The 21,420-nt window shown below is 43.7% G+C and overlaps 1 protein-coding gene across 1 annotated transcript in view; it reads left to right on the top strand.

The window, feature by feature from the left end:
* The window catches only part of LOC121439071 (dual 3',5'-cyclic-AMP and -GMP phosphodiesterase 11A), a 282,745-nt gene that overhangs the window by 80,689 nt on the left and 180,636 nt on the right, over nt 1–21,420 (top strand). The window contains exons 3-4 of the mRNA XM_041639564.1: nt 10,976–11,065; nt 16,690–16,830. Coding sequence (XP_041495498.1) covers nt 10,976–11,065; nt 16,690–16,830 — 231 coding nt within the window. The remainder of the gene's footprint in view (nt 1–10,975; nt 11,066–16,689; nt 16,831–21,420) is intronic.

Here is a 21,420-nt window from a genome sequence, read left to right as displayed (position 1 = left end):
ATCCACGGGGGCTCCTGCACACATGTGATGCACATCAACCTATGCAGTCACACACATTCCTGCATACACACACATAAATAAAAAACACATCTTTAAAAAAAGATTTAGGAAAATTCATACAAATATTTTTGCTGGATATCAGAGGATTTTAGTTTAAAAGTATATTATTTCTTGCTGTCTAGTGCAGCTTCCTGCATTTGCAACTGTGCTTGGGAAGTGTGTTTGTGCATATGTGTGTGTGTGGGGGGGGTTCATGACTTTTATAGCTAGAATCTAAAAATACCTGGACCAAACTGTACCTCAGACCAATTCGTTAAAGGAGCTGTAAGTTATGAAAATAGATGGATGAAATATGTAGGTGAAATTGCTTATAAAAATAACCTTGACAGAGCTGCACAGGTAGCTTGTCTTTATGAGGACTTCTTTAGGCAGGGGGAGGGGGCTAAGATCCCCAAACCAACACCTTTACTCGTCTTAGACAAAGCAAGTGCAGCTGTCAGACCTTTGGGGCTGCATTCGCAGATGGCAACAGATGACTCTCCGGTAAGCCTTCGTGAGTTTGAAACCTGGAAAGTTGTTATTCATCTGGGAGCACCATGAAGATCTGCTAAGCATGAGCAAGGGATGAAGGGCCGGTTAAAAATAAACGAAAGAGGTGATAATATCAGGTTAAAAATTAGATAGACAGCCAAGGATGTAGCGTGTGTGATCTCGGTGGTAATCAAGCAAATGTTAGCTAAGGCGAAATGAATATTGATTGTAGTTGTCAGACAAGATTTTCTTAAAAATGAGACACACGGTTGAAAGAGTGGGGGTAAATGAGTATTCTAATTACTGTTTGTGGGAGTGCAAATTGGTAGATTCTTTTTCTGGAAGACCATTTAGCTCCAGATATTAAGATATTTTTAGACAGGGGGTGGAGAGATGACTCAGTAGTTAAGAGCCCTAGAGGCTCTTGCGGAGGATCTGAGTTTGATTCCCAGTAACCACAGGGCAGCTCCCCACCATCTGTAACTCCAGTTCCAAGGAATCTGATGCCCCCTTCTGGCCATTGCAGGCACTAGACACACTTGTGGCGCACAGATGTACATACAGGCAAAATACTCAAATACATAAAATGAAACAAAAATTAAAAAATAATAATAATTAAAGTGTTTTTAGATGTACATATTTCTTTATCCTTAAACTTTCTACCGTGGGACTATGCTCAACATAATAGCTGTCCAGATGTCCAAAGCTGTTTGTAAGAAAGTCCACAAGAACTGGTTTGTGATAGAAAAATATCAAAGTCTCTCCACCCCTGAGATATTCTACAGAGACCGAGGTGAAGGAAGCAGGCTTCTTTGAAGTGATGTTTGAATTTCCAAGATTAGCGTGAATCAGTTATGGTCTGATTCTACTCATCTTTATAAAACTGCCCAAATGAGATGCTATATGCTTGATAGTTCATTTAAAAAACCAAGCTGCACTCAAATGCAGGACAGGAAATGAGAACATCTGTATTGGTTTATTTTTTTAGAAAGCTCTAAACTCCTTTTTTTTTTCATTAACTTTCAATATTCCATTTTTTTTTTTTTACGTGTATGGGTATTTTGTCTGCACGTCGGTCTTCACACCACATGCATGTAGTCCCTGAAGGGACCAGAAGGAGGTATCAGATCCCCTGGAAATAGACATCCAGATAGTTGTGAGTTGCCGTGTAGGTTCTGGGAACTGAACCCAGGTCCTCTAGAAGAGCAGCCAGTGCCCCTAACCAATGAGCCATCTCCCCAGCCCCTCAGCATTCCAGTCTTAAAAACTGGAACATGTTCTATTTCATGAAAGTGATGTAAATGTTGCATTTCCCATATGCTATTTTTTTTTAAAAAAAAAAACATACTAGGTTTGAAGAGTCTGTTTAATATACGAAAACTGTCTTAAAACATCCCCACTTCTGAAAGATTGGGTTGGGACTCCATGAAGTTTTGCCTCCCAGTGTCTGCTGGGGCAGGAGGGAGAAAGAAGGCAGCATAATTTTCAGGATCCAAACAAAGGACAGTGACACAGTTTCCAAGCTGTTTTGCCCCCTCAAGAATGTGGTCCATCAATGTGTAGCCCTGGAACCCCAGGAAATCCCCAGCGTGGACCTCCACCACTCTCTGATGATAGATAATTGGACCAAACCAGATCAGGAGGCTTCAGTAGCCTCCTTCTCTGCTTTGCTGATCTGAAAGGCCTGGCTGCTCCTGTCTCTCCCTAGCACACCGATGGAAAGCTCTGTGCTCAGATTGCATGCCTATTAATGATATCTTCATGACCTTCCGGGGCGGATGTGACTTTTTACAGTGTCTAATGACTTTCAGCTTCTCTCCCTCTCTGAGTGGGATGCAGTAAAGATTAATCAGCCGGTGTCCACAAAGTGCTGTCAAGCGGGAAAGTGCCACACAAGGGTGTACAGACTCATTAGCATCCCCATCATTAAAGCTTGTTGGACCTTCTAGCATTCAGAAACTGGACGGTGAAGGCCAAATCGAGATTCTCTTTTTGTTAATAAGGAAAAGGAGGAACTTCAAGAAGAGCAGACTAAAGTACAGCGTTGCTGTTGGGTTTGGGCTTTCTGCTTTTGTTTGTTCTGTTTGTCTTGCTTTGGGATTGAAATGATAGTTTCCTCTGCTGTTACCACATTGTTTCGGTGTTTCCCTTATTCTCTCTTTTCAAAAATTATGCTGTGCTTGTATCATTTATTGAGAAACCCTCCAAAGCTGGCTGGGAACCCAGACGTTCGAGTGCTGACTTACCATCAGGAAGTCCAAGATTTGATCCCAGTATAGCAGAAAACCAGGTCAAATGGGAGGATGTGTAACAGGGCTTTTCTTTTGGGCCAGCAACCAGCTCCCAAATCATGACAGGGAGACTTATTAGTTATAAATGTTTGACCTTTTCTTAGCTCTTACTTAAATCTGTTTCTCATTGTCTATGTTTGCTGCCAGGCTTTTTACATATCTACATACTTACCTTTCTTCCTTCTCTCCTCCCTCCCTCCCTTCTTTCTTTCTTTCCTTCTTTCTTCCTTTCCATCCTACTTTCACTGCTTCTCTGTCTGTCTGTCGTCTGTCTGTCTGACTGGTGGCTACCTGGTTTCTGGCCCTGGCTGTGTCCTTCTATTTCTCCCTTGTTCTCTTCTTCTCTCTTAAACCTAGATTTCTCCTCCGATTTTTTCTTTATACCCACCAGCCCTGCCTATCCCTCTCCTGCCAAGCTATTGGCTGTTCAGCTTTTTTATTAGACCAATTAGTTCACTTAGCAAAGTGAAACAAACGCAACATATCTTTACACAAACAAATGCAGCATAAACAAATGTAACACATCTTTGCGTAGTTTAAATAATATTCCACAGCAAGGACGTGAAAATTAATTAACATGCTTGTAATCCTAGCACCCAGGAGGTGGAGAAACGAGAAACAGGGGTTCAAGGGTATCCTCAGCTATACAATGAGTTCCAGGCTAACATGAGCTATGCATCTCTATCTCAAAAACAAAAGCAGAAACAGAAATCCAGAGTCATCTCTCATGCTGGGTATCCATAGTGCAGCTGAAGTCCTGGATTGCCATACCAATGCTTGCCACCATGTAGAATATTCCCAGTGCTAATGAAGAACCCAAGCAGACTCACAAAAGTATAATATTGTCACCATCCACAGTACTTATTGGCCAATGTACAGATGTTCCCACAATGCATATTTTGGTTATGTCTTGATAGTTATTATAACTTGAAAATATCCTAAATCACAAATGCTTTTAATACACCTGTCTTCTCAGACATCTTCTTAGCAGCATAGTATATTATAGAAGGTTGACTGTTAACCCCTTCATTCCTGGGGATGACTGGAATCTGCTGCTCTTTGTTATAGCCCAGCATCACAGAGAGTATTGTATAAAATATAGCTGGCCTGAGAGAGACTCAAAAGTCAAGGTAGCTTTAATTAATGTGTGTGGTTTAAATTTTGAAATTATTTGTGTTATATATATATATATATATTGAAAGACCCCAGTGGTGGGCAGTCTTTCAGGCTGAGGAGACCCTCCCAAGGAGCAGCGAGTCACTCTTCGGATGCAAATAGCAAGAGGCTTTATTTAGTACACAGGTACCTGGGGCGACTTAGTCTCTCGGGAGACAAGCGCGCCTGCAGACTGGGGGAAGGTCTTTTTATAGGAAAGAGGGCAGCAGAAGCAGATTACAGAAGCAAATGCATCGTTAGTGGTCAGTTGGAATGGGGCAAGGGGCACAGGTGGTTTTTCCTCTCCCAGCACAGATGTATGGGAACAGATATCCTGTTAATTGATGTCCTGTCCTAATCTATGGATATAAAGATCCTGTTTTGCAGCCAGGGACCCTGACCTTACTCTGCACTTACAGTCGTTCGTCAAAAGCTTTGTGAAATGACGTTACAGCAGATAAGCTGGGATCTTTCATAGGGGGAGTTGTCTCTTCTGTGAATTACTGATATTCTAAGTTGGGCACATGTGCTGACTATAGGCATCCTGTTTCCCTAAGCAAACGGGATGTTCTCATTAGAGCAGGCCAGCTGCGGGTTCCTTATCGCTTGGGGCCAGATGGCTGACCGGCTGACCGCAGATATCTCGCCTGGCTTCTCCGCCCTTGTTCTCAAGTCGAACTTCCCTGCTCTAATTACTTGCGTTGCTCCAAAGTTTAAGCCTTGCAAAATGGCGTTACTGCTGCTTAGTGAGTGGGGGTCTTTTATATATATATACATACACACATATACATATACATACATACATATATGTTTCTCTGTCTGTGCTATGTGTGTGGGGTTCATACAGCAGTGTTTATGTGGCGAAAGGACAAATCAGTTCCCTCCTTTCATCTTTACATGGACCCATGTAAATTACATGGACTGAACTCAGGTCAACAGGATTTCCAGGCAAGTGGTTTTACCCACCAAGCCATCTTGCTAGGCCCTAGTATGTATTTCACCTACATCAGTATGAAACTGAAAATTATCACAAGCTGTAGACTGTAAATTGTCAATTCGTTGTTTTACATGATTCAATTACACCTTTGATTGAACCTCAAAAACTACAAATGGCTACCAATTGCGTAACTGTGTAAGAGAAACAATAGACAAAGGCAAAATATCTTCAGGGAATTAGAATGACAGCTGGTATTTTTCTTATTAGTGTCAAGAGGACTCGATAAGGTAAAATACCTTCTAAATAGTAAGAGAAAACAATAATAAACATAATTGTATACCTGTCTAAGGTATCTGTACAAAGAGAATCAAAACATTTACTACCAAAGTTAGAGGCTATTCTTATAGATTTTCTTCAAGAAAGATAAAAACATAAAGACAGGGGGCTGAGAGATGGCTCAGGGGATAAAACGCTTGCCATAAACATGTGAGAACCCGAGTTCGGATCTCTAGAACCCAAGTGTCAGGGAAATGTGGCAACCTGCAATCCCAGACTTCAGAGACAAAAACAAGAGATCCCTGAAGGCGGCTGGCTAGCTAGATCCAGTGAGCTCTGGGTCCAGTTGAGAAACTGCTCCGATGAAAAAGGATCAAAGCAATTGAGGAAGACTCCTAACATGAGCTCAGGCCTCCACAAACATGCATGCCCAGATACATATAATCATGAGTACATACAGAAAGTACAGTGAGGAAGGATATTGGTTTTGCCACTAGCTTTTGTTGGGCTATTTAGACAGGAGCATTGACTTGATAAATTAGAGTCAACAAAAGAAGGCAGCCAGGGATCTTTTGACATTCAAAATGTTGTGATAAATGTTTCATAACTGGCTTATATTAGCAGTATGTTGTCATTCACCTCTGCCGAATTTGAGTTATACTGACATATGGGGGGGGTATAATTTATCTAAACACATCCCATGAAAGTGATGTGTGTTAGGTGTTTCAGATGGGGAATCATGGAGCGGCTTTTCCTGGGGTTGTGATAGTGTCATTCATCTGCCAGAACTAGATTGGGAGGGACTTTCTAAAACACGGTGGCATGGATTGAAGAACTCATCCTGCCAAAGTGATCTAAGTGTTTTATGGAAAGTAGAGTACACAACACACACACACCACACACACACACACACACACACACACACACACACACAAACACACACACACCTTACAGTAAATGGAAGAATTCCTTGAAAATTTAATATTTTTGGTTGATTAGGCTCAACAGCAACAGAAGTGAACGGAGAGATTGGCCACTAATTGGCCATGTGCCCTTGGGTGGTCCTCAAGCTTTCTGGCACTGGGAGAAGAGACAAAGTAGTCTTGTTCCCAGTGCCCAACCCACTTTCTACACCACAGGCTCCTCACCCACCGGCTCGGTTTTGACAGGCTCCCGACTTACAACCAGTGCTGTGCCCCTGCAACATTGTGCCTCCCCCTTAGGGCTTCGCCAGCGGCCCCCTCATTGCTTTCCCAGTTCCTCTTCCTCTATCCAGAGAAGTGTGAGCTAACCTTTAAACCATCACCTGAGGTTGACCCTGGGCCTGCTGGTCAGCTCTTACAAAGCTGGGTTCTTTATCTTCATAGGATTCCATCCTGGCCTCTTTAGCCAGTCTTATGCTGACCGATGTGATTTATTCCTTGGTTGGGACTGGCTTTAATCTATCAGCTCAGCAGATCACCTGAGGGCTGGTTATCACTAGAATTCGCTTTCTTCTCCTCTACCAGAACCTCCTGCGCTTCTGCAGCCCCTCTTGACACTTAAACATCCAATCCCCTTCTACTATCAGCACCCGTCAGTCATACTGCAGTTAACCAGGCCATGCACTCGTGATGGGAAAGATGCATATTTCTTTGAGAGGCAAGACCCTGTAGAAGAGAAGAGGGCAGATTTTCCAGGGTCAAGGTGACTGAATTAAAAATGAAATTTAGCCCCACCATCTACCGTCTGGGTGACCTTGGTGATCATTAAAAAGTCTGACTCTAGTCCACCTGCAAGTTAGCAAGTCAGTGGGCCACAGTCTCATGGGTCCTGCAAGGTATGCAAGACTCCTGGATTAGTGGAAGAGAATCGTTTATTACTCACAGGAAGAGAAAGAAGCCGAGCTCCAGCGTTTGTGCTGGTTCCTCACACTATAACTGCACTCGGGACATATCACATTGCAGGAGGCTCCCCAAATCGACCTCTGTCCAGGGGGAGAAATCATCTTTATTATATTGGATAGCAAATAATTCTGCTTTTTATTAGGGAGGAGACAGTGTCTCTACCTTCGAAGGGCTTTCATTGCCAAAGCATCCTTGACCGAACGGTGCCTCTGGAAAATGTGCTGACGGGAGAGGGGGTGGGGCGGGGAGGAGGAGAGACCCGGGAAGAATTATCTCCCAATAGCCTGCTGGGAGCTCCCAAACCTTAGCTCTTTTTAAAAAGTGCCACTGTTGAGTGCATCCTTGCGAAGGTCAAGGAGATGCCGTTCTTAGAGAAGCCTGCACACCGTGCCTACCACCCTGCATCATGCCTGCTTCCCTGATGAAAGGGCTGCATCTCTGTCAATTTCCACTACCAATGACATTTCCTGAGTAAGGTACAAGCGTGTTCATTGAATTCTGTGTCACTTCCAGCAAGCATAACATTACAGCTCACTGATATTTCTAATCATTTGAGCCGCAAAACACTAGAAGCTACCATAAACTTGGTGTCTTACAGATAAGGAAGTAGATTTACAGCACTTAAGTGGCTTGTTAAGTTTCATACAGAAAATCCACAAAAAGGATAAAAACACCGTGACTTAAAACTCAGATTCTCTTAGGGGCCGGAGAGATGGCTCAGCAGTGCAGAGCGATGGATGCTCTTCCGGGGGGCCCGGGGTTCAATTTCCAGCACCTATATGATGACTCACAACCACCTATAACTACAGGGATCTGACACCTTTCTTTTGACCTCCCTGGGCATTAAGATTGCACGTGATATATCGACATACCGATAGGCAAACACTCATACATGTAAAATATAATTAATGTAAAAAATTTTAAATTCCAGATGTTTTAATTACACATAAAGCCTGGTAGAAAAAGTTCAATAATTGATATCACAAACCAAGTGAAGAAAGGCTTTAGAGAATAGTTCATAAATTCATCAGACTGCTTCTGCTTCCTGTTTGCTAGACTTACACACCAAACATAATCAAAATAAGTGATGGAGAATTGGATACATAATTGTTGAGGTCAGGTTGTGACTTACACATCACACCATACTACATAAGACTGGCTTTTTAGTTTGTCTATATTGTACAAAACAGTGTCTGGCCTGAGAGACTCCATTTTATAAGCAGTCTTTGACACCATCTTGAAGATGAAGGATGCCCCTGCATTTGGTTGGAGATATGAATGGGACCATCTGCCTGATACCATCCATGAATCAGAGACTGTAACGTGACTTATTTCTGGAGTTAAAGAGAGCCACCCTATAAGTTCATTGTGGTGAATTGAGAATGTGTGAATCCATGTTATATTAAAATTGTATCAGCAAAACCAAGCCCAAGAACTCAGCAGGTATAGCAGACCAAGGAAGAAGTGTACCTCCCTCACCTGCACCTCTTAAAGAGGTAGACCCCATCACTGCAAGGGTAAGCGCCCCCAGTCCCCTGTCATCTGGGTACAACTCCCAGCTGTCACCAGAGCTTCAGCTTAACTCAGTCAACAAGGCCCCCTCAAACTGGGGTCTGCCCGACCTCTTGATCAGCTTCCTAGCCTGGCCACACGTCAGTCTGCCTGACCTGGTCCTGCCCGTCATTTCCGGTCATTTCATCAGCCCAGCTTAATTCTGACTCTGCCGCCAGCAGCTGCAGCAGCTTCTGGCTTCTTCCACAGAGTTCCTTATCAATACAAAGATTCTTAGATCATTATCAGTTTCCCAGTTTTGGCTTCTGGGAGAGGGGGGTTCTTTAAAGCACCTCAAAACCCCTGCCTTTTGAATCTTTTGTAGTCATCCTGTAACATACACACACACACCCACATGCAATCTGTAATATATGGTCTGAAAGTTCATATTAGTAATTAAGATTGGAATAAAAAGCCTGTGCTTGCCCTATCCAGGCTCATCAAGGGAAGTTGGACGCTCTGCAGGTGTAGTCACTGGAACAACTTGCCTGTAAATTCTGACTCAAGAAAAGCACAAACGTGTTGACCTATGCTTCTGACCCAGTGCGCTCACAACAGTGACCCATAGATCCTCCTCTCTGTCATCATAATAGCCACCACCTCCATAGCAGGAAGAACAAACAAACAGACAAAATATGCCTGCCCCCAACAGGAAATTACAAGGAAACCTGCCCAGTGTAGAGCTGATGTTGAATGTGGTCCCATTCTGGCAGAAGGCGGGGAGTGCTGGGGGGCTCAGGAAGCTTTGTGTGAACCACGAGGTTTACAAGCAAACTTATTAAAGCATGAGGAGGAAGAGCAAGAAATGAGAAAGAGGAGAAGCAGAAATAGCATTTGTTCTGGGATACAACTCAAAGACTCGCTGGTGGAATTTATCCTGAGAGATTGGAAAAATAAGCGTGTTGGGTTTTGTGCTTCTTGGTTCCCCTTCTATTATTTCTCTTGCTTCTTTAAGAATGAGGTTATAGCTGTAACAATGCCATAGAGCTTCGAAATTCCCCCAGGTCAGAGGTCTGTAGCTAGGTGGTAGAAGCAAGGTAAAAATGATAAAGAATGGGATTTGTGCTTTATCCTTTATCTTCCCCAAATCGCTCTTTGCTCCAGGCACCTGGGTGGCCCACAGGTGCCTCTCGTGAGCTCCTGTGGGCATGGTCTCCACAGTGAGCAATGCACTGCCCCTACTGGTCACTGCCAGAACTGCTCTGCCTGCCTCTGTGCCTCTTCACAGGGCACAGTGATGGGGGTGGTGTACAGAAAAAAAGATTGACACAAACCATGCCATCTCCTCTTTACTTTAGACAAACCCCAGAAGGAAAATCACCTATTCCTCTTATGCTGTGGAAAGTTCAGGATTCTTTTGCTAGAACATCCATCTATCTGCCTGGAATCAGATGCTCTAGAGATAGGCATAGCCCTCAGACTTTGACCTCCTGTCGAGAAAGACTTTCCCTAAGTCAGGCATTTCTGGGTATTCCAGTTCTTCCCAAAGGAGGTGTTTTCTCTCGGGGGCTCCGAGCATTTCCTCAGACAGTTGCTGCAGAGCCACGCAGTTTGTGTTCTTGTCCAATCTTATCTACCTGGTAGTGGATCCACACAGATATCTCTTACACAAGAGTACTAGGCCTTTAGTCCCTAAACTCCTACTAGGCCCATCCTAATAGGCACGATTAAGTCTGGTAGCTGGCAGGCCTTGCCAAGATTCCTTTTGTGGGCATATCAGTACACAGGGATTCGCTCATGTTCTGCCTACCTTTATAGGTATGAATGTGAATACAAATTTTAAATTCCAGGGGCATATTCCAGTTCTCTTCTTGTTTTTCAAAGGTGGAACATAAGATATATCAGACCTTGGAGGCAGAAGTCATAAAATAACCCCACACTAGTTCAGAATTATGAATAATAGAGGGTTATTTATTTAGGGGAGACTTACAGATCACAGTCCTAGATAACAGTCCTCTGCATGAACAGGGAAGAGGAAGAGAGTCTAGCAGCTGGAACAAGAGAGTGAGTGCCTTACAGCTGCATTTACAGTATAAGAGACCATGCCCAAGTAGGCTGGCATCTTAAAGGCTACTGATGGTTGGAATCCCTACAGCAAGACCTCGTTCTTCTTGGGATCTTTTGCTCCACCCACTTTATGTTTTCAGAGATGTGAATTCCCCAGCTAAAGACTGATTTACACCGCCTTAGAGCTAACTCTGAAAAATGTGCCCCTGAAGCAGAGAGGGTGGCCCTACCAACCCCATGCCGGTTCATTTGACTGAAAGGAAAGTGCTGCGGAGGCAGGAGCTGTGGGCATTGGGTTGGGGTGGACGCTCTAACGTTCTTAATGCTTTCTGTGCCCCCAGGTTATGCAGATGTACCTTCCCTTCTGTGGAATCGCCATATCTAATGCTCAGCTCTTTGCTGCCTCGAGGAAAGAATACGAAAGAAGCAGGGTGAGTAAGGGGCCCTTGCTGACCATGCTCAAGCTCACTGTCTTCGCAGCCTCTGTGAGTCACCCCATCTTTCAAAAGCAGCAGATGGTCACCCTATAGTCCAGGAACCATTCTTGTTGGTACAATCCCACAATGCCAGGGCCGAAGGCCTCTTTATACAGTATGCAAGTTGTAGATAAAAGTAAATGCAATTTCTCTGTTATTGCTGCTTCTGGACAATAGAGCTGGTTTCTTTTAAAAAGGAAATTGGTCTCACATCTGTCCTATGTGGTGGCAGCATAGCCTTGGAGCTTGGAGCTTCGAAATGGCAGCCTTTGCCATTTTACACACTAGTTCCTTCAAGGAGCATGGTGTGCTGCAATCTCCTTGCAGAATTTGTTTGAAAGGTTTTCTGGATGAGCAGCACAAGGTGTGCAGGACAACCACACAAGCGCCGTGTTCACACAAGCGCCATGTTCACACAAGCACCATGTTCACACAAGCACCATGTTCACACAAGCACCGTGTTAGAGGATTATCAAGCAGCACCAGAGGCAGTGATCTTGCACACCTCCAGGAATCCTAGACTCGAGTAGTAAAATGCACTCGGAAGCTCAGAGAGCATTAAATTATCACCTAGAGATTAAAGTATATTAAGTTCACTCTACATTTAAATATGTGAAGATCACTGTTGTAGTCTAGAACTACACTCTCTAAGAAACTGTTTTTTAGAAAAAGGATTAAATCCTCAGCCAATCCATTGATTATAGCTTATTTACTAGGAATTATGATCACGACTGTTTCACAGGAAGCAGATGAATGAGCAGTCTGACTGCACAGCCCTCTTCCTTGGGCAGAGCAACCCTGCTTCTAACTGGGCCTCCTTTTCATCCTCAGAACCCCGTCTTGCTCACGTCTTCCCTTCAGCTGCTGCTCTAGCAATGTGTTTCCAGAAAACAACCCGCTTGTCCCACTGTGCCCCATTTCTACCCACACTCCCCGCTGTCTCCAATGGCAGCTCTCCCTTCCAACTGCCTCGTCTAGCCTTCAGGACCCAGCTCATCTTCTTTTCTTGACTTGCATGTTTTCCTTGCTCTAGTGTGGGTACCCATCACATTATTATAATATTTGATGATAACCCTCCTTGCTCTAGTGTGGGTACCCATCACATTATTATAATATTTGATGATAACCCTCCTCTACAGCTGCACTATGAATTTCTTAAGGGAACCTTCCTGTCAGACTGAGACAGTCTTTCCACGCCTGTGTATGGCACAGTTCACTTACTCCTTCAACGACTGTGTATTGTGTGGTTCTCAAGAGACCCTGTCCTGTTATGTCCTGGCATAACTTATTATTCTAGTGGGAACAATAGATAATAGAAAAAATAAAGACAAAAACTACACAGTGCCAGATAGAAACATAAAGTGGAAGAAAGGGCTAGACCTTGCTGTGGATGGGGTAGATTGAACAGTCCGTTTATATTTGAGGATGAGGAAAGGTGTCTGTAAGGAGACAGCCGAAGTGGAATGAAACGAGAGACCACGTGAAGACCTGGGCAGAGTGCACAGACCACGGACACATCAGGTGCAGTGGTCCTGTGTTGTGAATCGGGAGAATAGAGAGAGAGAGAAGGAGGGGATGAACAGCAAGCAAATGAGGATAAGGAGGTGAACAGGGCCCGGGGGTAGAAAGACCCTATGGGCATTTCAGGCACTGTTGACTTTAAGTGTGGTGGAAAGCCAGTAGGAGATTTTGAGCTGATTCCAATTCATTTAAAAAAGAAAAACAACTTGGCTTCCTTGAAAACAGTGAAGGGCTGAGAAGAATGGACTAATGAGAAGGGATTTGAAGGAGGGAGAGCAGTTAGAAGACTCTACTGAAGAGAAAAGGTAGCTGGCATTAGGTCAGTCAGAAGTGAGACTCCCTGCAAATCAGTGGTGACGGGTGCAGGGCTTGCTGATGTGGGGGACGGAGAAAGGGACTTGGGGCTTATATACAAGCTCATGGGCAGCAAATACTTGAATTAAGGACCTAAATTTGAGGAAGTATGATATTAGGGATGGGATTATACAAAGTCAGGAGACTTGCTAAGGAATCGAGAGAGGAAGGATGTGTGGCCAGGAGAGAGGAAGAGCCAAGAGTCAGCTCAGGTGTAGACCAACAGGAAGGAGGAGTTCCCAGCTATTTCCTATACAGAAGAGACAGTTAGGAGGCAGGGCACATCCCACCTGGGAACTGTTTAGACAGCCGGTCCAGCTGTTTGGTCAACCTAGGCTTCCTCTCTCTTCCGCCTCTTCTGGAGCTAGCCTTTGGCGATTTGTAAAACTTTTACCATTCGTTAGCAAAGCAGCCATTTTTAATTAGAAGGAATAAAATTACGGTCATGCGATTTATCAGTGTAAGACTCCAGGGGCATTGGTTCCTCCTCTGAGAGAAATGTTCGTGCGCAGAGGTCCCAGAGGCTCTCCGTGCAATCATAACAAATTGAAAAGTTAAATAATTGTTCAGTTAATATCATCCATCGGAAAAGATGAGCTGAGTGATCAAGGCAATGATGTTTCCCCCTTAATAGCAGGGGACTCGCTTGTGATTTCTCAGACAATTGTCTCTCGTTGAAGAAATTATTTCTCTTATTTTTTGAGATTGTAATTAGATCATCTTCCCCTCCTATTTCCTCCCTCCTAACTCTCCCATACACCCCTGTTTGCTCTCTTTCAAATTCATGGCCTCTATTTTTCACTACTTGTAGTAGCATGCATATATGTTTATACATACATACATACATACATACCACACACACAAACGCATTCCTAAATACATAAACACAGCCTGCTCGGTCTGCATAATGTTACTTGTATGTCTGTTTTCAGGGCTATTTGGGATTAGATAACCAATTGTGTGTCCTTCCCTGGGTAAGAATTGTCCCCCATTAAATGTCTTTGAACATGAAATTACCCCACCGTAACCTCTCACAGCAGATTTGCTGTCTAATGCCAAGGAGACTGGCTTCAGTTAGCGTAGGATTTGCTTCTTAGTGTTTCTCTTTGCTTTGGTCTTATTCACAGGCAAGGCAGGGTCTTTCTTCAGAACACTCCCCCAGGAACCTCGGTCCTTTCAGTGGTGCCACTTCGCAGATCACTTAGCTCATTCAATTGTGTGTGTGTGTCTGTGTGTGTGTCTGTGTGTGTGTGTCTGTGTGTGTGTGTCTGTGTGTGTGTCTGTGTGTGTGTCTGTGTGTGTGTCTGTGTGTGTGTGTCTGTGTGTGTGTGTCTGTGTGTGTGTCTGTGTGTGTCTGTGTGTGTGTCTGTGTGTGTGTGTCTGTGTGTGTGTGTCTGTGTGTGTGTCTGTGTGTGTGTGTCTGTGTGTGTGTCTGTGTGTGTCTGTGTGTGTGTCTGTGTGTGTGTGTCTGTGTGTGTGTGTCTGTGTGTGTGTCTGTGTGTGTCTGTGTGTGTGTGTGTCTGTGTGTGTGTGTCTGTGTGTGTGTCTGTGTGTGTGTGTCTGTGTGTGTGTGTCTGTGTGTGTGTCTGTGTGTGTGTCTGTGTGTGTGTCTGTGTGTGTGTGTCTGTGTGTGTGTGTCTGTGTGTGTGTCTGTGTGTGTGTCTGTGTGTGTGTCTGTGTGTGTCTGTCTGTGTGTGTCTGTGTGTGTGTGTCTGTGTGTGTGTCTGTGTGTGTGTGTGCCTGTGTGTGTCTGTGTGTGTGTCTGTGTGTGTGTGTCTGTGTGTGTGTGTCTGTGTGTGTGTCTGTGTGTGTGTCTGTGTGTGTGTCTGTGTGTGTGTGTCTGTGTGTGTGTGTCTGTGTGTCTGTGTGTGTGTCTGTGTGTGTGTGTCTGTGTGTGTGTCTGTGTGTGTGTGTCTGTGTGTGTGTGTCTGTGTGTGTGTGTGTCTGTGTGTGTGTGTCTGTGTGTGTGTCTGTGTGTGTGTCTGTGTGTCTGTGTGTGTGTGTCTGTGTGTGTGTGTCTGTGTGTGTGTCTGTGTGTGTGTGTGTGTCTGTGTGTGTGTCTGTGTGTGTGTGTGTCTGTGTGTGTTTTAACCTCAAGAGAGACAGAGAAGACATTTTGTTTCAAATTATTTCAGGACAAATAATATTAATTCCCAAGTTTCAAAATTAGTCGTGCCCCTGGGCTGGCAATCAACACCCCGATGAATAAATTTGAACCTGTGGATTCATGGAGTCCCTTTGTGAAAGGTCAGACAGACAGACAAACATCCTGTTTAACGTTATTTATTAAAGCACAAGCCAGTTTCGTGGCCATGTAATTCCCTGATGGCTCTAAAAGAAGCTTAATTTCTGCCACCTCTAAATAGCCTGTTATTCTGCAAATTCCGAACCAAAAAAAAAATCGTCATTAAAATTCCAAACAAATATTACTTTGATGCATAAATTCCAAGCTCCCTTGGCTAGAGAAAGTAGTAGATCACTACAACTTAATTTTGCAATGAGTACACAGTGTTCAATATGTAGTTTAAATTTTCTCCTTTAACTTACTTACCTTTTGGTCTGCCATCTTGATAGCAATTTTAATAAGGGTTCCTTTGCTGAGATATGAAGTAATATCTCAATGTTCAACTGAGCTGTTGGGAGTGAGGCACTATTTCCTCCTCTGGAATGGAGAGAGTAGTGTGAGAATATATATTTGAATGCTTGGAGCCTTAATTAACATTTACCTCCATTATTCTTTCAGAATTCTGGGAGAGATATGGGTTAGTGAGAATAGGTATCAAGTTGAGCCATGAAGCTATTTTTTTTTTTTCTTAGCAGTGAAAAAAGGCTGTTTGGCAGTTTTCTGAAACAAATCTGCTCTGGCAAGGTCCACATACTTGTTGTTTATAAAATGTCGATTTTTGTATTCAGTCATATTGAAGGACCGCTATGGTGGATAAAGCACCTGCATTAGTGGCTACATGGGGCCTGTAACACTGATCACCTCCATTCTCCGGCTCTATTTTTCAATTTAAGAGAGTACGTTATAAAGTGAATCACTGAGTTATGCAAGAACAGCCAGAAATGTTTTCAAAAGTAGCCGCATGAAATATCTGTTCTCAGAGAAAATACTACCTGGAGTTTTGTGGGAAGGCAAAGTCGATGCTTTTCAGTCTTTTTTGTTGCTGTTGTTGAACTCTACATGTTTCTCTGCTCCCCTCCCTGCCTCTCCCCTCCCTACTTCAACTCTCCCCCAAGGTCCCCATGCTCCCAATTTACTAAGGAGACCTTGTCTTTTTCTACTTCCCATGTAGATCAGATCTATGTAAGTCTCTCTTAGAGTCCGCATTGTTAAGTTCTCTGGGATTGTGGTTTGTAGACTGGGTTTCTTTGCTTTATGTTTAAAAACCACCTATGAGTGAGTCCATGTGATAATTGTCTTTCTGTGTCTGGGTTACCTCACTCAAAATAATGTTTTCTAGCTCCATCCATTTTCCTGCAAATTCAAGATGTCATTATTTTCCCTGCTGTGTAGGACTCCATTGTGTAAACGTACCACATTTTCCTTATCCATTCTTTGGTTGAGGGGCATATAGGTTGTTTCCAGGTTCTGGCTATGACAAACAAAGCTGCTATGAACATAGTTGAGCACATGTCCTTGTGGCACGATTGGATGCTTTTCAGCCTTACACCTCCTAAATACGGGCCTCTCTTGTCTTCAGGCTTTGCTAGAGGTAGTCAACGACCTCTTCGAAGAACAGACTGACCTGGAGAAGATCGTCAAGAAAATAATGCACCGGGCCCAAACCCTGTTGAAATGTGAACGCTGTTCGGTTTTACTTCTAGAAGACATTGAATCGCCAGTAAGTAACCTCTGCGGTCCATGGGCGGAAGGAAGATAAGTTTATAAGAAATTAAACTGTGAGCAGAGCGGCTGCCTTCGCATCTTCACCCCAAGAGGGACCGTTTTCATAAATAAGGCTCTTTCCTTCAGATGTGTTTCCCTTTAAAGTGGACGCGGACCTTGGAGCCCCGTTAACTCTGTGTATCTAATAGAAGACGGCACTCAGGTGTGCAATGATTGCCCAGCATCACACAGCTAAATTAGCAGGAAAGGCCAAGCCCAGACCCCGCAACCCTGACACGCCCCCGTCTTATTTACCCAGCGCAGGGCAGACCCCTCTCCTGTCTGTGCGCACAGACTGCAGTAAGGGCAATGCCACTCCCCTCAGAGGGTGCAGGGAACAAGCCAAGGAGCAGACACGCCCCTCAGAGGGTGCAGGGAACAAGCCAAGGAGCAGACACGCCCCTCAGAGGGTGCAGGGAACTAGCCAAGGAGCAGACACGCCCCTCAGAGGGTGCAGGGAACTAGCCAAGGAGCAGACACGCCCCTCAGAGGGTGCAGGGAACAAGCCAAGGAGCAGACACGCCCCTCAGAGGGTGCAGGGAACAAGCCAAGGAGCAGAGCAAGTCCCCTCCGCTTCTAGGCAGACTGGTTTGAACCAGCTTAGCTGGGCTGTAGGTACAAACCAACCCAGAGCAGCCCACGCAGAGAAGAAAGTGCCAAATTCAAGAAGTCCTTGTTTTTTACTGCTGGGGGGGGGGGGGGGGGAATGGGAAGCGGTTGCGGGGACGAGGCAGAAATCCTTAATAAATAAATAAATTTAAATTTAAAAAAAAATAAAGATAAATCTCTAAAAAAAAAAAAAAAAGAAAAAAAAGAAAGTGCCTCGACTCACTTCGGAGACTCTGTGCTCCAAAATGGAGAAATATGGAGGCTCTGGCCTGGCACACTTTTGTGATTTGTGGCCAGCGTTTGGGTTTGGTGCAGCCCTTTGGACAGTTTGGGAGAAATCAATCAAAAAGCAAAACACAATAAAAATACATTGAAAATAATGGTTATCATCTATCTAAGCAACTCTTCAAAGTTAAATGTCTGAACTCCCAGCAGCAACTTAATATCTTTGCTGAGAACTCACGTCAAAGATTAAGAATTGTCTAGCATGTAAGAGCGATTTTAATATCTCAGAGAGAAGTATTTTACTATACCGAACTTAGAGAAGGTGTTGTCTTTTTGCTTTAAGGTTGTTTTCCTCAAAGGATGAAAATCTGGGGTTAGGAATTGTAATGAGCATTGTAAACTTTGCATAGATTGTTTAGAATGTGTAGGGACATGATATGTGAAACCTGACATTTTAGTTCTGAACGATCATATAGAAATATAAATATGTATGAATTAAGCATAAAACTTATTTAAAGGGCAACAAAGAGGGACAGTGAGTGAAATTCTGCCTGAAAAGCTATATAAATGCACTTGAAACAGACTAACTCCTTATTTAAAAAAAAAAGCTAGCTAAACAAGTGGCAAAACAAAAGGGGAAAGCTTTATTTAAGGTGTTTGATGAAGTCCCCTCTCCAGCCCTACCTAACACAGATCCCCTGTCAAAAAGTCTCAGGGAGAAATTATTTCAAACTCAGGAAGAAATGACTAAATTCTGGGCTTTTAAGCTCCCAAATGGAGCTTAGAGTTCTGTAGTCATTGCTCTAAAACATTAAAACTGAGGAAGGGGAAAATGCTTGCTCAGGAAAGTTCTCTCGAAAGAACGAAAGCTGGAGTTCGATCTGCAGGACTCACACAGAACAGCCAGGGCTGCGCGTGCACCACAGAACAGCCAGGGCTGCGTGCGCACTTGTAATGTCAGCACCGGGAGGCAGACGGGGATCCCAGGGTCCACTGACCAGCCAGCCTGCTTAGCCTGGACCAGTGAGAAATCCTGTGTCAGAAAAAAAAAAAAAAAGTAGAAACAACACTTGATGGTATCCTATACTCCACATGCAGGCACACACAGGTACACATAAACTGCTATGCCCAAATCCACAAAGTCCCCCAAAAGCCAACGAGGAGACCAAGTCCCGTATGTAAGCAAAGAGCCTTTATTTTATGCAAGTTTGCAAACTCAGTCTTTCTGCATGTCCATTGTATTAAAATAAACAGAGAGCTTTGAGCTCAGTTAGAGTTGGGTTTTTATAGTAGTAAAGGTGGGGGTGAGGGGTTTCTGAGGTTTAGGACCCCTGATTGGCTGACATTTGTCTAGGGGTGTCCTGGTGAGTGTGCACTGGCAGGCGATCTTATCTACAGTGGTTGGAACTTTAGGCATTTCCTTTGGATGGTCTGTTCCTGGGTGGTGCTCAGATAATCTCAGTTTGTGGTTCTTCCTGCAACCAGGTATTGCTTCAGGGTAAACTACTGAGACTCGGACCTCCACTAACCTAACCACGGCTGAGTCCTACTCTAGCAGGTGATAATGGTTGGAAGTAAAAAGCCTGCTTTGATTCATCTGTTCATATTTAGCTTATCAGGGCTGGCTCCTACATTTACCCTTCACAAGCACCGATGACAGGACCCAATCTTGGGTCTTGCTTGCCCCTGGTTTTAAGGAGGTATGGAACTACTTAAATTAATAGATCCATTAATTGACAACTCTGGGCCCATTTTTCTAGTATATCTACAGGCACTATAGGTAGTTATCTTGTCCCCCATGCCAGGGAGTTCCCCCTTGTCACAGCCTTTCAACTTATTTTGGGCAGGGAGCATGGGACGACGTGTTTCTTTCCACAACTACTTGAAGCTAACATTGGGGCGTTTTTGTCTGGGCCCAAGCAGGTTGAAAGTCTAGCCAAAGGTAGGGTGGAAATTTAGGCAGTGGGGCATTCATCAAATTCCATTGCAGGGACAGGGAGCATTCATATCAGCTGGACTGGTCCACATCAGCTTTCAGGAAGTCCAGGGCTCGCCACCATTCAGAGCAGGTTGTAGTCAGCAACTGATGCTTAGATGCGTCTGCCAGCCAAGTGGAATCTAACTGAGATAAGTTTAAACTAGGAACAGAAGCTAAACTTTAGACAAAGAGCAGATAACAGGTGTCTGTAAACAGAAGGAATAGACTCATACCATTGAGTCCTAGCTAACAAGTTGGCTGTAGCTTTGTGGAAGAATCTGGATACCTTTTGCTATTAAACTGACATTATAACTGCCCTAGCCATTAATCTTTTAGAGATCTCTGAAGAATAAATAAAGTATATCTGAGTACAGACCAAATAGTTTTTGAATCTATTAAAAATGACAGGGACCAGAGTCCATATACATACAGTGAGTCATACCCAGGTCTCCATAGCATTGGAGGCAGAAATATCCAGAACAGCAGTCTTACTGTCTAAGCCAGGCCCATAAGGTAATTTTTTTCTTTTTTTGTGGAAGAGCGACATGGAAAAGACTAACCTTATTTTGTCTAGGCAAAAGTGGTAGAATCAATTCTCCAAGGTCCTGCTGATGTCCACAGTCTGGACCGGGTCCTGGCAGCAGGTGTTGCACTGGGGCATCTCGCCCAGTGGTCAGCATCATCACAATCCAGGTAGAGACATCATGGTGTCTCATAATCTTTTTCGGAGACCTTGGTTACTGTTAGGTTCTCAAGAGTCTCTGTCTAATATAATAAGCTTTTAAATCATTATTTTAAATTGCCATATTTTGCAGATCTCTGAAGTATGAAGGCTACCTAGGTATGTCTGATTAGACAAACTTTGTTTCTCATTATTAGTTTTAAGTTTGACTTTGGAAACATATACAGGGAATTAAATAAGGCTTATTCCTGTAACTAATTATATCAGTACTTTAAGGATGACTGACTAACTTCTATTTTTTAACAGTCTATAATAAGTTAGCAGCTTTTACAAGACCAGAACTCTACACTCTGTAATAATTTTGAATTAAAGCTAATAAAGAAACTGAATTAGAGAGGAGGAAGAGGAAAGGAGGGGGAGGAGAAGGGAGGAGGAGGGAGGAAGGAGGAGGAGGAACGGGGAAGAGGAAGGAGGAAGGGGGAGGAGGAGGTAGGAAAGGTGGAGGAGGGAGAGAAGGAGAAGACAGGCCGTGCCATTGGTAGAGCTTAGAAGAAGCACAGAAATGGATATTACATTTCTAGAAAGCAAGAAAGAAAATAAAAGACAGCTCTAAATGCTTTAAGGTGCACAAAGAACAAAATTGAAAATGAAATGGAAGAAAGTAAATTATAAAAAAGAGAGAATGACAAGAATGGGATCCCAATGAAAGTTCAGAACACGGATAATGCAGTGTCTCTGGGAAGAACACAGCAGACGGAATGTAAAAGGCTTTCAGAATCATAACTCGAGGGCATTTTACTTAAGTAAAATCAAAGTTGGATTTAGAGATTGAAAGAGCACGCTATTCAGGAGAAGTCAGTACTCTGCTCAGCTCTGAATACATTTGATGCTAATGGAATTTAAAGATAGAAAAAAATCAGACCTGTAGGCATCTAGGCAAAACCTCATGACCTTTGGAAAAAACTTTATTCCCATATTAGACTTAGTTACATTTCCCCCTGTGATAGAAGGCAGTGGAACAATAGCTAACCAATCCTCAGGGAAAAATATTG

The sequence above is a fragment of the Microtus oregoni genome, unplaced genomic scaffold, assembly GCF_018167655.1.
Source record: "Microtus oregoni isolate MIOR12 unplaced genomic scaffold, Mior012 000060F_001, whole genome shotgun sequence".
NCBI classification, from domain to species: Eukaryota; Metazoa; Chordata; class Mammalia; order Rodentia; family Cricetidae; genus Microtus; species Microtus oregoni.
The sequence above is the reverse complement of the archived record's forward strand: the minus strand, read 5'-3'. Positions and strand labels throughout refer to the sequence as shown.